Source organism: Triticum dicoccoides, chromosome 5B (assembly GCF_002162155.2).
Source record: "Triticum dicoccoides isolate Atlit2015 ecotype Zavitan chromosome 5B, WEW_v2.0, whole genome shotgun sequence".
Classification (NCBI taxonomy): Eukaryota; Viridiplantae; Streptophyta; class Magnoliopsida; order Poales; family Poaceae; genus Triticum; species Triticum dicoccoides.
In genome coordinates, this window is record NC_041389.1 from 617,731,335 (window position 1) to 617,744,946 (window position 13,612).

The 13,612-nt window shown below is 48.1% G+C and overlaps 2 protein-coding genes across 2 annotated transcripts; both read right to left on the minus strand.

Moving 5' to 3' along the window:
• Positions 1 to 3,603: 3,603 nt before the first annotated feature.
• Positions 3,604 to 4,967, minus strand: LOC119312094 (transcription termination factor MTEF1, chloroplastic-like). Its single transcript, XM_037587829.1, has one exon. It carries the CDS (start codon positions 4,929 to 4,931, stop codon positions 3,945 to 3,947), a length of 987 nt encoding a protein of 328 aa, XP_037443726.1. The 5' UTR covers positions 4,932 to 4,967; the 3' UTR covers positions 3,604 to 3,944.
• A 2,621-nt stretch (positions 4,968 to 7,588) lies between these two features.
• LOC119312092 lies at positions 7,589 to 12,786 on the minus strand. Its single transcript, XM_037587827.1, has 6 exons — positions 12,523 to 12,786; positions 11,883 to 12,006; positions 10,865 to 11,205; positions 9,005 to 10,742; positions 8,326 to 8,576; positions 7,589 to 8,079 (listed from the first exon to the last, which is right to left on the minus strand). The coding sequence occupies exons 1-6, from the start codon at positions 12,742 to 12,744 to the stop codon at positions 8,008 to 8,010; spliced, it is 2,748 nt and encodes a 915-aa protein (XP_037443724.1). The 5' UTR covers positions 12,745 to 12,786; the 3' UTR covers positions 7,589 to 8,007.
• Positions 12,787 to 13,612: the final 826 nt, after the last annotated feature.

Below are 13,612 nucleotides of genomic sequence, written 5' to 3' on the forward strand. Positions count from 1 at the left end.
GCAGAGGTCCAGCTTGAGGGGAAAGCTCTTGGGGATGGATGGAGTTATGGCTCCATGGCTGAAGCTGTCTTCCATGGCTGAGGCTTCGAGGGGAAGAGAGGAGGAAGAGAAGAAACAGTAAAGAGAGGACGAGCTGAGCTGAGCTGAGCTGAAAAGGACCGGAGTGGTGCCTACTGGCCAGAGTGTGACCGAGTGGCCTGGCTCTGGCTGCCACCATGCGGGGTCACTGTCGAATCCTCGACTATTTAATGGCTTCTCTGTCTTGGTCGAATGTTTATGGCAATATATTTACTGCCACGGCTTGCGAGATCGTTTTATAATTTAAAGCGTTAATCGAGCGTATTGACTGTTCATAAATACAAGTATTTTTAGAGATTCCATTACAAACTACATATATATGGATGTATATACTCCCTCCATCTATATATATGGGGCCTAATGTGTTTTTCAAAATTGGCTTTGACTATTCATAAGATTAAGAGTATATGAGTTGTATAATGTGAAAATTAAATCATTGGAAGCTCCTTTCACGTATGATTTTGACGACATACTTTGTGTAACTTGCATGTCATATACTTCCTCCTTTTCTAAATATAAGTCTTTGTAGAGATATTTCACTATGAACCACATACGGATGTATATAGACGCATTTTAAGTGTAGATTCATTCATTTTGTTCCGTATGTAGTCCATCTAGTGGAATCATTACAAAGACTTATATTTAGGAACGGAGGGAGTATTATTATTCTAACATGTGGTTAAATTTAACCTCAAAAACTGCATTATGCCCTATATAGATAGATAGAGGGACAGACCCAGTGCATAGAAGCTCCCACACAAGGTGGGGTCTGGGGAGGGATTATAGGAACCTAGTCTTACCCCTGCAAAGTGCAATGCAGAGAGGCTGGTTCGAACCCAAGACCTCTTGGCACAAGTGGGGAGGACTTCACCACTGCGCCATGCCTGCCCTCTTATATAGATAGATAGAGGGAGTAGACATATTTTAGAGTGTAGATTCACTCATTTTGCTCCGTATATAGTCCATAGTGGAATCTCTAAAAAGACTTATATTTAGAAACGAAGGGAGTACTAATTTTGCTTGAGTTAGGATCCCCACATTTACTTACTTGTAATGCAAGCTTAGAACAACTCTAGCAGATTCATCGTATCATCGATCATCATTCACCACTTCAATTGGATATAGAGCCGATGACGTCCAAACTCCGAGTCATCAGACTCATTGCATCAACGATCATCATCCGCCACTTCATATGGATATAGAGCTGGCGACGCAAACTCAGTCATCATCTTGGCTTTCAAATCCTTTATTTTTATTTAGTTTTTTTTCACCATCGTCCATTTTGTATGGGCAATTTAAGCTTAAATTAGATGTATCAGGTAAATAACTTTATAACAATTACAATCTTTGCAAAAATCAGCTGCTTTATACATATAATTAATGATTTTAAAATGTCCATTTAGTGACATTGCTATCTAGTATTGCCACTACCTACACTAGTGGTGGTCGACGACTAGAGTCGACGCCTCTAGTCATCCTCCGACGACGACGACAACCACAAGATATCCATAAGTATGTGTAGGCACGGGACTCACGAGCGGCCACTACAAGTTGCTGCCGCTCCTCCTTGACGCCCCTTCGACCATCAACGACTCAACTACTATACACGCCAAGCAAACACGCTCCTCCTTCCATGACTTGATGTCCACTTGCTGCTGGTACCTTTGGTGGGAGAGGAGAAAGCTTGTGCACAATGAGTCGGTGCAAGATGCGAAGAGAGTTGCGCAAGCGGTATGTGCTTTAGCAACTAACTATGCTATTGCATGTGATCCAAAGGCCTCGTTAAAGAGGGGAGGTTGGTGCAAACCCCCTAGTGGATATGTCAAGTTAAATGTTGATGTGGCCTTTGATTGGGATTTGCTTCAGGGGGCGATGGGAGCAATCATCCGAGATGATAGAGGACATATGGTTGTAGCTGGAAACAAGCTCATTGATTCATGTTATGATGTACTAACTGCGGAGGCAATGGCTCTGAAGTTTCGGTTGAATATGGCGCTCATAGCTAGGTGCAATAGACTGATTGTCAACTCGGATAATCTTGAACTCATGGAAATAATGAATAAGGATGACCAATATGCTGGAGATGACGTAGCCATTGTTGATGATTGTTATCATTTGGCTTGTGAATTTAGCTCTATTGTCTTCGAATTTTGCCCCAGAGAGTCGAATGTGGTTGCACATGAACTAGCTAGGATTGCTAGAAATTCGCTTTGTAATGAGTGGTTAAATAATGCTCCTTCTGAGCTTCTTCCCCTACTACTTAAAGATGTAAGCCTGATCACAAATGAATAAAGAGGAAGTAAAGTTGTCAAGAAAAAAGAACTCAAATTTATCATATTCTCTTGAAAGTGTGGTTATTTTTTCATCTTCTTCTTGTTGGTTGAACTCATACAATATCGAAGAAGGCCAACAACTTTCCCGTTTGTGCAGAAACAATGTTTTATGTCAAAGAAACATAGTTAGGAGTTCATGAAGAAATAAGTTTTCTGCTGAAGGAACTATGTTTAGATTCTGGAAAAACAGTGTTTGATCAGGACCAGCTACCCACACATTACCTGAGAATTCCAGAACCTACCTCATTAATTCCCAAAGTTGGTTTTCTTTCACATCTAAGTTGGTTCCCGGAGCTAGTTTGCTTTCACGCTTAAAGAGGGGGTGTCCCTAATATAAATAGCCTAGCTCTTCTACCGATAGAGCGGCGATGATGCACGTAGACACCGACCGAGGAGGCGAGCAACTGCTGGGCGAGGTGCGCCTACCGGGCGGGAAGGAGAGCACTGCCATCGATGGGGAGGACTGTCGGTCGACGATGGCGCCGAGGCACGCGACCCTTGTATGGGGAGGTTGCCGAGCTCCTACCACCGGGTAAGGGAGCACATAGCATGTAGCAGTCGAAGAAGACGCGTGACCATCAGGATAGGGGGGCGTTGAGGCGCGCGGTCGCCAGAAGACGGCGGCGTCGTGGCGTGGGAAGCGGATCCTCTAACATGAAGAAGGGAAGTCACCTAAACTACAGTGCAAACTAGTGTAAACCAGAGAAGGAAAGTCACGGATACCGTAGCGAACACTGTACTTGTTTACTGTAGCAGATACCGTACACAGTTACTGTTGGTACAAATAAATTTAAAATTAATTATATTTCACCATAATTTGTTTGTATGTAATTTTTTTAAATGTATAAAGTAGATTTGTAATTTGCAAAATAATTTAAGTCAGTTTAGCCTTACTCATATGGATGTGATAGAGAAAAGTTAGAGAATTGTAGCTTACGTGACTTTTGTCCTTCGTGTCAGAGGATCCACTTCCCGTGGCGTGCTGTCACCGAGCTCGGACCCCTTCCTGCCTTCCGCTGCTTCCACCCTTTGATTCCTCTACTAGAACCGGTTGGCCTGCAACAAAGCAACTGTTGCGGTGGAAAGGATCACACCCGTTGTCCATTTGCAAACTTACACTAGGGAAGAGGGTTGCTCTTGAGCCATCCGATTTAAAAATAGATCGGATGGCCACAAAGTTTCACGTCCCCCCTGCTTTACATTTCTTGATATTATAACAGAGTTCATCCCGATTGAACTTTCCTCCATGACTTTATTTACAGCCCCAACATGTGTTACGAACACTATACACGTGGCACACCCGACTACTTCATTGGTACTTACACATCCTCTACAGAAGAAAGAAGCATCATCACTTCACGCTGTGAGTCAGGACTCAGGAGCCGTGGCATCAACCATTGATCATTATGTACAGTGCAAGCCCTGGTCGCCATAGCTCGGTGGTAAGTGTACAAAGCACCCGCCGGCCGCCTGCGTGCATGAGCATGGCGCACGGCGCGCTCAGCCGGCCGGCCGGCGGCCATACCGCACGCTTCATCCGCTCCTCCTCCTCCTCTCGAGCATCTCGCTGAACTCCTCGTCGGTGGCCTTGAGCATGTCCGGCAGCGGCAGGTCGACGCCGGCGTCGGCGGCTGCGCGGTGCCGCGGCGCGATCCGCTTCTCGAGGCTGAAGGTGAAGTACTGCGGGAAGGCCTTGACGTCCTCCACGCCGCCGCCCATCTCCTCCACCAGGTACTCGAACTTGGGCTTGTAGTTCCTCTCCACGTTGAAGGTGAAGAGGGCCGGGCAGCGGAGCGCCATGGCCACGGCGTCGTCCCGCGACATGCCCAGCCCGGCCAGGTACTCCAGCTTGGGCGCCATGGTGCGCTCCACGCTGGAGACGAGGAGGATGGGGTCCTGGAACGCCAGCGCGCGGTTGTCCCGGAAGCCGAGGCGGCGGAGGTAGATGAGCGCCGGCCGGAGCTGGTCGCGGACGCTGCAGGCCAGCACGCGCGGGCACTTGACGACCACGCGGCGGTAGGCGGCCTCCGGCACGCCGAGGTCGTCGGTGAGGAAGGCGAAGACGGGGCGGAGGTCGGCGCGGACGCTGGCGGTGAGCACGGACGGGCACATGCCGAAGACGCGGCCCAGGTCCTTGAAGTGGAGCCCGCGCGACTGCAGGAAGGTGACCACCGCGTGGATGGACTCCGGCGCCGCGTCCCGGAGCGCCGGGTTCAGCGACAGCGCGCGCCCGTAGTCCACCCCCATCAGCTCCAGGCTCAGGATCTTGTCCCGCATCGCCGACGGCAGCTCCGGCAGGTGCAGAGACAGCGCCTCCGCCGGCGTCATGGACGCTGTGTTCTCGGCCGTCGTCGGCAGGACGGTCGCCGCCGCGGCCGCAGCCACGGCCGGCGGCGACTTCTTTGGCTGCACGGTGGTGATCGCCGCGGCGGCGGTGGAGGGGAGCTTGGCGGAGGAGGGCAGGGAGTGGGGCTTGGCCACCGGGAGGGACGTGGAGGCGTAGAAGCTGCAGAGCGGCATTGTCGCTCACGGCCGGAGCTTGTCTCCCAGAGCTTCTTGATTTGGAGGCTTGGAGATTGAAGGGGGGAAGTGGAATCTCATCCACTTCTCTATCTCATCGTTGGTGATGACCTGGCGCGCTGGGTGCTGCTCATTGGGTGGTCAGATTTTGAACCAGAAAGAGACCGCTCGGTACTACTCAGCAGAGGCGCAAACAAGAGACAACAAGCGATAGACACATCTTTTCTGTCGTTAATAAAAGTGAAAAAGGCTCAAAGATATTTTTTCATCACTGAAAGTGAAGTATGTCCTCTGTGGATTCGAGCTAAATTATTTAGGCCAATGCTAGGCGCCGGTCCGCCGGCGCTAGCTTTCGGCCGGTCACGTGCTAGCCCCACGATTCAATTACATGCAGCCGTCTGATCTTTCTCCCCCACATCTTCTTCCTCGCACGTTTCTTTTCTTGTTGTTCTCTGCTCGCACTGCCCTCGGCTGATTTGCAGGTCGCTCTTCCCCCTCACCATAGGCCCATAGCCTCAGGACCCAACGATGTAGCGCTGGTCGCGGCGGCGTGCAGCGGCAAGTCGCGGTCGTCGTGGCGCGCGGTCTGGTCTCTGGTGCTGTCGCAGCCCTGCCCGCGTCCCGTTGCAGCACGGGGTGCGACGACAGGCGCCTCGCCACAGCCTCCCCCGACGAGGCTGCTCGTGGCAGCGAGGCCGTGTGTCGCCTCCAGCACCTGTGGATGCCGGCCACATCACCCCGTTTCCCCGTCGCCTCCATCATTAGCAGGGACGTCACAGGAAAAATCCTTCAATGGTCGAAGCAAAAATCATAGCCAGTCGCCACAAAAGAAACCACTCCTCATCGCGAATCCAGCAAAAACAGTCGCCGGTCCCAGCACAAATCATCGCCGGTTCCAAAAAGAAAATCGCCGGTTGTAACATTCTCTGTCGGCGGGTTCCAGCAAAATTATCGCTTTGGTGTGGCCCAAATCGCAGCAAAATCAGTCGCCGCTTCCAGCAAAATCAAACGCTAGTTCCAGCAAAAAGCACCACCCATTGAGGATCCCCAACAAAATCGATAGCCGGTTCCAGCAAAAATCGCCGGCGGTGCGAGCAAGAAAAAACAACGGTTGTAGCACCGGTGCCGCCTGGGTGTAAAACACCATTAACGATTCCAGCATCTCGGACTGGCGGTCGTAGCACCTCCGCACGAAGGTTCAAGCACCTCCGCCCCACGGTTGCAGCAACCCTCGTCGCCGGACTTAGTCATGACAGCAACCACCGCCGCCCAGCCGCCACGGCGCCACCGCCGCTGCAACTTTGCACGCCACCGGTTCACGGCCCGCACTACACAGGTTGCAGGCTTCCAGCCCAGCGCAGGCCGGTTGCAGCTCCCACTTGAGGCTTGCGTCCTTGCCGGCAACGGCGACGCGATCTCCGGTTGCACAATCATGCCATCTCGCCACCATCGCTGCATCATCCATGGCCGGTGGTTGTAGGGCGTGTTTGGTTGCCTGGGTGGCTTTCGGCTGCATTGCACGGGGGAACCTGGGTGACCACGGCCTGGCTGAGCTGATGCAAAGTTGAGCTAAGATGGGTGTTTGGTTCCCTGTGTATACCATGGCTGTACGAGGTGGATTTTTTCTGAATGTTGCTGAAAAATATGCGGAAGGAGGAGCATGCACCAGCGCGAAGCAACGGGATTCACGGCTCGGTGGTTCCACATAGTTGGATCCTTCCTTGCGGCGGCCGGATCTGGCGTGCGGAGCGCCGCTTACTGGAGACGAAGGAAGATGGCCGCAGACAATGGCAGCAGCGGCGGCCGCGCTTGGTCGAGGAAACCCACCAGCTAACACGGTGTTCTTCCCTGCGGCGGCACGAGGAGGCAAGATTCGGCGGCGGCAGCTGCGCTTGGTGGAGGCGAACGAAGATGGCGGACCTTGACAAGGGCGGCGACGGCGCTTGGTAGAGGACGGCGGCGGCGCTTGATGAGCAGAACGGAGGTGGTGGTGCTTGAGAAAGACGAATGAGGCGGGGCTTGGTCGGTGGGGTCTTGGCGGCGGCGCACGAGAGGCAGAAGGGAGAGGAAGGAGAAAGAGGAACCAGCCTGCACGAGAGATACGCAGGAATCCTGCGTTTCCCTCAGCCTGGCTGAGGGGGGCCTGCTTTTGCATCCACCGGGCCAGGCTAAAGGGCCCATACAGCTTACCAAACACCCAGATTTTGCATGGTGGATGCGAGCCCCATGCAATACAGGGAACCAAACACCCCCGTAGCAGCCGTGGCCAGCGGTTGTAGCACCCTCGCGACCCGCTTGTAGCTTGTCGGACAGCAGCGTGGGTTGCGGTGCCACCGGCCGGCCTCGCCGCTCCCTTCAGCTAGAAACACGCGCCAAGGGGTGATTAATCCATGGCGTAATGATGTGCAGAGGTATGATGTACGGAGGTAGAAGACGCATGAGTGTGTGGCTAAGAAGATAAGGCCGGTCGGGAAGATAAGGCTTGGGAACGTGTCCTGCCTACAGGTTAGGTGGACCCAAGAAAAGCTTACGTGGGGCTGAGGGACGAGCCTCTGATCTCCACCGATCGAACGTCCCGTGCGCGACCGGCCCAACACTCGGCCGGTCCGCCGGGTACAAACATTTTATTCTCAAGGTTCAGGGTGACTCACACTAAGTAAGTGTATATATGTTCCTTCGAACTAGGTGTCAGGACTTTCCCAAGAATATAAAGTATCTTACAAGTTTAAACTGGGGGTGAACAACAATCAATTCACTTGCAAAATTCTGCAAATGTTCCTTTTGGAACAAGGGATGACGAGTTGAATCGACTCTTCGGATATAAAAAATCACTGGAACAACAATATATCGAATTGCCAGAGACACCATAGGCGACAACACTCTACAGACTAGCTCAAATGGATTATTAACTGGTTTCTTCCTCCGATACCAGACCTAATTTTGGAAGGGTACAGCAGGCAGCAGCACTGCGCGTAAACAAGCACCCGGATGCGCCAATCTGGACCTTGGCCGAATGCTATGCATGTTTGAGAAGCAGGTGGACAAAACGAGCTGGCTGGGTGTGAAGAAGCTTCGCTCAACATTTCCCATGGCTTTTGTTCACTGAAGTCCTTCTCGCCAGCTTGCGGTTAGAAGCTGCTTGATCATCCTGCGCAACACGGAAACCAGAGTTCTGTGAGGATAGCTTGGTGCACAAGAGAACAACATACTATGTGAACAGTTCAACTCTGAAAGGCGCATTGGTGGGGTCGTCCAGATATCACAGCTAATGCAGATCACTTGCTCCAGGTTTTGAAATATGGACAACAGCTACCAACTTTCAGTGTTTTATATGGTGAATTCCGAGGAGGTGCAAAGAAGAAGAAATGGAGAAGATGAGCATGACAAAAATTACCATGTTCAGCGAGGCCGCAGATTCAGACCGCATTGTTTGATTTTGAGATTGACCAAGAGACTGGAATGTATCAAGTGCATCAACAGTCAGCTGCCAGCCAGAAAGTTCTGGACTGCCTGAGCTGGAACTAGTATCATAACAGCAAGCTGCTGCAACAATCCCATTGACCCATGGACAGCAACTGTTGTGATGCTTAACAGGATCAAAATCTGGAAGACCTGGTTCATAGTCGTTTTCTCCATTTGTTGCTCCTGAGAAACAAATAACAGAGTATCGATATGAGCAAAACACAGATAACTGAGCAGAACAACAATAGATTAAAAACATATGTGTAAGAAATAATAATAAATAACATGTGTTTTAGGCATAGGATAACTGAGCAATTTGCATAGGATGACATTTAATTTGTTGGAATAGCAGGTGCTAAAACCGATCTGAGATCGATGCCACCTGCCCTGAAAGTCTAGCTGGCTGCTCCTTGGTCACAAACAGATCACTTTGAATACTTCAACTTCAAAGGAAGCATGGCTAGCAAGTACCTCTACCAGTCAAATAACCGTATAGTTTAATAGGAAAACATAGCATGAAGCCACAAAAAATAACGCAATTCCCCCCAAAAAATGTATAGAAATTATCATTTAGGTTATATGAACCAAGAAAAAGGGTTGATGATAATTACCTAACCCATTCTGCAGATCATAATGCAACCCTTGATCATCAGTAGTCAGTACTTTGCCAGCCTGTGTCACTTCCTCTTTAGATGCATCAAAACCGGCATATACCCCAGCATTGCAAGAGAGCGAAGGATGCATGCTGCTTTCATGGCCAATGGCATGTCCTATCTTTTTTCCACTCTCACCAGAATCGGCTTTATTAGAACCAAAATATTTTGATCCACTGTCAGCACGGCCTGTTGAACGGAACACAATATCTTGGCTGTCTCCATGAGGTTCTTCCCGATCAACTTCTTCAGGTACAAACTCATCCATCAATCCAGGCCCTGGAACTGATTCACCGGTATGGCCCATTGTCTCAGTAAGGTCAGTAATAGGTTCTGCATCGCCTACACCACTCTCAGTTCTTTGCACAGATACATCAATGCCATGAATTTCAGCCTCGTCACTAGCACCCATGCCAACACTTCCACCACTAATTCCTAAGCTAAGTTGATCCCTTGCAAAAGCAGTTGTGCCTGCATTAAGGACTTCCTCTCCTTCATTAGTACTGCTTCCTCCTATCTCCCTTCCATCACTTCCAGCAGCAGGCTGTGCACAAGCACTTTGCTGTGCTTGGTTGCTATCGTTGAGATCAAAGGCGTCGTTCATTTCAATATTCCTGTGCCCACTAGATGAAGGCATATTAATATCTATACCAGCATCTGGATGGTACTCAACACTCTCCATCGAATCTTCATCAGCACTGCGAACATCCATTGCGATAACAGAAGACGCCCTCATAGAATCTCTAGCAGATGGATGCTCAACAGGAGCTAGACCAACAGCTCTAGAGTGACCGAACATACTAATATCCACATCCAAGTCAAAGCACAAATTTCTACTAGGACCAGCTCCAGAAGAAGATGGAAGATTGGCATCAAAAAAGTTGAACCCGCGGGATTTTTTATTCTTGGTGTCAGAATCTTGCACGTCATCGTCAACTTCTTCACCATCACGATCAATGACAGTTCCTTCTATGCTGTCAGCATGTCGAACCATGTCTTGTGGCTTGTCAGCTGTGCTCCCACCTTCCTCAAGGTTACGCTTCCGCGAGCTTGGACCCCGAGACTCATATGATGTTGCACGATCACCAACTTCACTTCCAGCGGGCTGTGCAATCATCAGATCTCTTCCCATTCCTCCATTACAACACTCAGACGCAACAGCCATTGAAGAATGAAGTGGCGGTAGTCCTCCAGCCATGGATAGATTAAGGTCTACTCCAGCATTTGATACTAATTTCCCCTCATAAGTTGCTGCTTCATCACGTCCTTCAGCTTGATCTCTTACCACCCCATCATTAACCCATCCATTGATCCCACTGGCTGCGCTAATTCCACGCGTCAGTGTTAGCTTTTTGCCTGTTTCTGGTGCATCAGTGTTATTTGGACTAAAACGAGTAGGACGTGACACAGATCTGAAGTCCCAGATCCTAACTGTAGCTCCACACAGGCTGCAATCTAATAAAGGTGAGCTCATGCTGCATCCTGAATCTTTGAGGGGCCTTTTGCCTTTTCCTTTATCTTTCTTGGCTGATGCAGAGAATGAACTTTTCTGATGTTCAACAAGAGGGGAGTAGAACATTTCATCTGGTTCATTTGAAAGTGCATTTTTAGCTGAGTGGGTTGAATTTTCTTCACAGTCCTGAACATTTGGAAGCCACCTAGGCTCCCATCCACAAAGGCTTATAAGCTTCTGCGCCTGGAAAGTAAACCAGAATAAATGTTTAAATTAAAGGAAGATGCAAGATCAAAAGGCATCCAATAATAATACTACAGTGGTGCCACAAATCACACACATATACGAGAAACAGAAAAACGTACTCTTGAGAAGCCACAAGATGAACCTTGATGGATGTCAACTCCTGGTGTATTCTCAGCTTTGTAACCCAGCTCCCCAGATAAGAAGCTAATCGATTGGGTTAACAGGCGGTTAATCTGAGCAGCCCTTGTCAACCTCATGTTCTCAATTGCAGACAGAGCAATCACAGGAAGAGAGAGAAACTGTAGAAGTCCATCACATCGATCTTTAAAACCTCCAATAAGCGCTGACTGTGTAAGGTGGAGCTGAACCAAGTTATCAGCACAGCTATTGCCCCTCCAGGGACAGCTATTCTTGTGTGATGCATCAAGCTGCGCCGCAAAGGCTTCTCCAGCATTTGTAACTAATACAGAACACAAAAAGAAAGGTTTCACAGCTGAATAAAATTCAGTTTGCAAAGGGGGGCGTACAACCATTTTTTTCCAGCCTAACACAACAGCAAGACATGAATAACATCAGTGAGACCTATGAAAAATTATGGCACCGGACATATCTGTTACCGTTGATACTATGTAATGTTGTCACTTACTTTATCAAAACAATGGCAGGTGTTAATCAGTAAATCAAACTGTTGAATATTAATAATTGTGAAGCAAGAGTATGGCCTATAGATATATTTTCTATCAGCAAGGAGCACAATATACGATGGCTCATGTAAAATCTGAAACTATTATTTATACCAAATCAAATCTATTTAGTTAGACTGAAAGGTGAAAATACAGACATCTCAAATGCACAAATCAGATAGGTGGCAAGCATAAGTGCATTGCTAGCCATTACATAGTTGAATGCATAATTTCTTGGTTAATGAATATGAGCTAAATTTAAGTTCATGTCGGATAGATATACATCAAAAGGATAATACTTTCAGAGTAAAGACATTTAAAACATGGTGGTGAATGTATTGGTTTTTAGCACTAGGAGGCAGTGTAGCATGAAGAAACCTGTGGACCAGGACAATAGCAATACGCCAATACCAGCTACTTCTCAAACAAATGTAGTTTCAATAATATCACATACCTTCAGTTGGGGACCAGGATGCCAGTGCACTGAATATAAGATGCGCACCACATGATTCACATTCAATTTTGTCCATATCAACATTTACCCAGCCTCTTTGAGCACAAACCAATGAACTGGCAGCCTGCAAAAGTTAATTTCAGCATATATTATGATGGCAGGAGTAGAACTTTCTTAAATAGTCCCACGATGTTATTCTAATTTGAACCAAATAGAAACAACCAACATGCCAATTCCATTGTTTATAAGGCGGTAAGGCAACCTAAGGCGAGCACCACCCGCTCTAGCGCCTAGGAGGACGCCTAAGCACCTAAGGCAGGCATATTTGTAAGGTGCTGCCAGGGCGCCTTATCACCTAAGCGTCTAAGGCAGGACGCCTTAAAAACAATGCAGCTAACAAAGGAAGGAACTGTGGCCTTGATCAAATTCAGTATTAACTAAACTAGTGATAAACATCATAAGTGATATCATAGGAAAACTCTGACTGTGCTTATGGATTTAGGTCACCATGAGTCCATGATTATATTTTATTGCGAACTAAAATATAAAAAGCAAAGTTTAACACACCATGGCATTCAGCACTTGTATCTTGATACTTTCAACAACGTTAAATTCCTATAAACAAGAAAGAAGAGATGACCTTCGGCTTAGCTTCCCAAGTTGAAGGTTTGAATGTTGCCAGTCGACGAAGTAAGTCTCCACGCTCCCATGGTCTACAAGATGGTGCAGAATCCAAAGCAGTTCCAACAGCATCAAAGCTATGAGCAGGTCCGTAGGCATGTGGTGCAACATGTGATGAGGAATCAACCCTGGAAGCTTGTCTGCTACCCAACCAATCTATGCTTACTATATTAATTTGCATAGCAGGCGATGAGGCACCAGCAGAACTGAAAAAGCAAAAGAGGGTTCAGTGCAAGCGATTGAAAATTAGGAGTTTGTGACAAGACTCCCAACAAAGTATTGTGGCCACCTGGCGAAACACTAAATTGCAGAAGGATGATACTGAAATCAGTTTTACCTCCAAAACAATTTATGGAAAACAAAAACACTTATAAAGCTTTAAGAATTCTAACAAGCAGAAATAGCAGCGCTGCAGACCCAGGTCTGAGAAACTGACGTCCCTCGAAAAGGACTAAGCAATATGGCACCACAAGTTCCAAGAATACCATAAGGTTTTGCATCATCCAGTACCAATGGCACAGTCCATCATTTTATCCATTTTACAGAGGCAACGACCATTAGACAGCACAGATCCTAGGGTTCACAGCTAGGGACAGAACAGCTAATGCATAAGGCGCTGTGACTGGTTTGTGATTAACATGGTCTCTTGCTCAGGACTCTGCTGAAACCCCTGTTCAAGATGGTGAGGTACCCTCTTTTCCTTGCTAACAGCCTATGCGTCAAACTCGACTACTCTTTTCCTTGCTCCTTTCTAAACTTGTTGGATGCTATTTCCTCATCATAACTCGGTTGAGTGTTGAAAGGAAAAAAAGGGGAAGTGCTACAAAGATACAGAGCAAAAAACCCTATATTTTTCACAACAGTAGGTATGAATTGTGCCACCAAATATCTTCAGCTTGCACCTAAAACTGATATGCTCCATCCATAGGAGAGTGACAGCGCCATGGCTGTAGATCATAGCCCTCCTCCTCCTCCCCAATGGTTTAATCGAACATTCTGCGATCCTACCCTAGGTCTCCGTAGGAATCGTACCCAAAATAAATCCAGCT